Genomic DNA, 3273 nt, shown 5'->3' with positions numbered 1-3273 from the left:
TGCCTGCTTTTTTTCTTCTTGCTCCTCTGCTATTTCATCCTCTTGCAAAAAAAATTCTTTTCTTTATGAGATTTTACTTAAAGTTGAGTGGATGAGTTTTTATATTTACCATGGAGCGGGCACGTTATCTATAGGTGCAAATTGGGCGACAAAATTATTACAAAAACTTTGGTTACAGTGACAAAACTTATAATTAGAAAAAGATATGAACTTGGGAGTGTGAAATATTGGTCAATAATTGATTTCAATCCAATGAGATGCGATCCTGAAATCAATTATTGACCAATTTTTTTGATAACGAAATGTAAAAAAAAAAAAAAATTTTTGTTTTCGTTCCGTTGGGATTGTTCTAAAACATATGCAATTACTGAAGTGTTAACATTTAATTCGTTTATTGTACTTTCAGTTATATTTAGCAGTTTAGCCTAAACTCTTAACTTTCTTTCCATTAACAAAAATATTTTTGCCAAGTCTAGCCGGAGCCAGCCGGGGCTAGTTGAGCATTATTTAAAAAAAAGTTAAACAGCACACAATCAAGTTGGAAAAAATAACAATTTTGTAAACAATTCAATTTGAGGAAGAAAATGATGATGATGATGATGATGATGATGATGATGATGATGATGATGATGATGATGATGATGATGATGATGATGATGATAATGATGATGATGATGATGATGATGATGATGATGATGATGATGATGATGATGATGATGATGATGATGATGATGATGATGATGATGATGATGATGATGATGATGATGATGATGATGATGATAATTTATGTTTGTTTTTTTACTAAATACTTTCTATATGAAGCTTCACACATCAGGATAAAAATTTTTCTTACCTATAATTCATTATTTTTATGTGTTATGTTGATGAAAGTTTATTTCTTTACTTAAAGTAACTTTATTTGTCTCCTAATTCATTAAAACATAAGAATTTGCAAAATTGGAGAGTCTAAGGAGTTTTCAAGAGAAAGTAGAAATTTAATAACACGTGCTCCAGAGAGAAAGTTTCCTTATAAGCAAATTTATGAGCTTTATGAAATAGCTAAATCAATAACAAGCGTACTAGTTAAGAGATATAGAGACCATAAGACAGTTAAAAGCAAGCATCGTTCAGGCAGGCCGAAGATAACTACAGAAAACCAAAGATACTACAGAACAAACCAAAAATAACTACAGAACATTAAGGCAGAGTTTTAATAATAAAAGAAAGATCCCCGCAAAAAGTGCTATCGTTCCCCGCAAAAAGTGCTATCGGATTAATTGGCATTTCAAGAAGAAATATAGTAATAAGTGCAGCATTGATACAGCTAAACGTCGCTTACGTTTACTCGTCACCCTGCCAAGAAACCATTAATATTGTTAAATAATCACTTCGACCGAATGAAATTTGCAAAAGATCATTTGATTACACTTCAAAAGAATGGTCAAGTCTTATTCAGTGACGAATTAATTTTTTGCATGCTCATTGTGATAGTATCAACTACGTGAGACATCCGAAAGGTTTGAAAGATTCGCTACTAAGTGTCAAATATCAACAGTTAAACATGGTTTAGGGTTCTTTCAGTCGCATTTATCGCATTGAAAGCATAATGGATCAGAATGTATACTTAGATATAATCAAGAATGTTATGCTGTCATATGGAAAGTACAAATGCCTCGTGGTTAGATTTTCCAGCAAGACAGCGATCCAAAACACTGTACAAATTCAAAAATATCAAAAATTTATATCAAATATCAAATAAAAATAAATATCAAAAACTTTTTCAATTTAAAAAAAGTTCCAGTTTTGGACAAACCTTCTCAAAGCCCAGATTTAAATTCAATTGAACATCTTTTGGAACATCTTGAAGGTCGAAAAACCGACCATAACTCTTAACTCTTGTTAATTGATAGATTTTTTCTTGCAGTCTTTCGCATTTCCATCACTCGACAGCCTGCTATCGTCTACGATTTGATTTAACCTTCAGCAATTTTCAACTGATGAAACTTTATCAAAAGATCATATTTTAATGGGTAAGAGAGCTGTCTCACCGAAAACCAAATGGCAAGTTATTGACATGCATAAAATGAAAATGAGCAATCGACAAATAGGCAAACACTTGAATATTTCTGGATTTAGCGTTCGTACAACAATAAAAAATTACTTTTCGACTGGTAGTGTCAATAATAAACCTCAAATTGGGCGCCCAAAAAAACTTTCAGCTTGCGATGAAAACATGCTTTACACGCTTAGCAGACGCAACCCAAAAGCAGGAGTATCAGCTTTGAGTGCAAAAATCAATAGTTTGCTTTTAGAGAAAACAGTTAGTCGTACTACAATAAGTAAGTTATTACGCAAAAAAGAATTAAGCTCGTTTCATGCTGTAAAAAAGCCTATGTTGTCATTAACTGATGGTCTAAAATGAAAAAAATGATGAAAAAGCGCTCAATTTATTCAGTGGAACAATGGAAAAAAGAGTATCTTTAACAATGAGTCGAATTTTGAAATTATTAACAGAAAAAACAAAAGATTTGTTCGTCTTAAAAGTACGGAAAAATATTTGTAGCAACACAAACACAGCCGTATCCAAAAAGGTGGTGGCTTCGTCGGCATATGGGGATGCATATTGGGCTCAGGCGTTGGCTGTCATAAAATATACGAAGGAAGATTGAACCAATATGGGTATCGTGACATTTTAGAAAATTCGCTTATCCCTAGTTGCGATTTATTTCAGGCTGATCAAAACTGTTTATTTCAACAAGACAATGCTCCGTGTCATACAACATATTGAATTACCAATTATTTTGTTGAAAGTAATATTCTACTCATGATTTGGCTAGCACGATCACTTGACTTAAGCCCGATCAAAATTTATGGAGCTGAATGGATTAACGACTAACAAAAAAGCAAATAACTAGTCACGAAATGCTTAAAAAAGAACTAACAAAATTGTGGCTTGAAATACCAATCAAGATGATTGAAAATCCTATTAAATCAATGCCAAGGCAATTAAGAGCATGTATCAAAAACAACGGGGGTCATATCCCACATTAACATATTTCTATAACAAAAAATTAATAAGTGCGTTTAAACTTTATTGCACTTTCTTCTCATCAATTTTTTGATTATTTCTGTTTGATATTACATTCCAGATTACATTTCAGAAAAGATTTTGTGTTTTTTTTTCTAAGTTGTGTAATTTTCTTAATTAATAATTGGCTTAGAAGAAAAAAAAAAAAAAAAACGAAGACCTTGGATCAGATTTTCTCTTTGCAC

General features: G+C 31.8%; 1 protein-coding gene across 1 annotated transcript; it reads left to right on the top strand.

Annotated features, from left to right (window-relative positions):
* Positions 1-2026: 2026 nt before the first annotated feature.
* On the top strand, positions 2027-2422 carry LOC149876443 (uncharacterized). The gene has a single exon (XM_090075392.1). It carries the CDS (start codon positions 2027-2029, stop codon positions 2420-2422), a length of 396 nt encoding a protein of 131 aa, XP_089931518.1.
* Positions 2423-3273: the final 851 nt, after the last annotated feature.

Source organism: Hydra viridissima, unplaced genomic scaffold, assembly GCF_058129835.1.
Source record: "Hydra viridissima isolate aposymbiotic clone 2 unplaced genomic scaffold, HvirCarnegie_v1 scaffold_20, whole genome shotgun sequence".
In the NCBI taxonomy this organism is placed as follows: Eukaryota; Metazoa; Cnidaria; class Hydrozoa; order Anthoathecata; family Hydridae; genus Hydra; species Hydra viridissima.
Note: the sequence above shows the minus strand (reverse complement) of the source record. Positions and strands in the feature narration are given on the sequence as shown.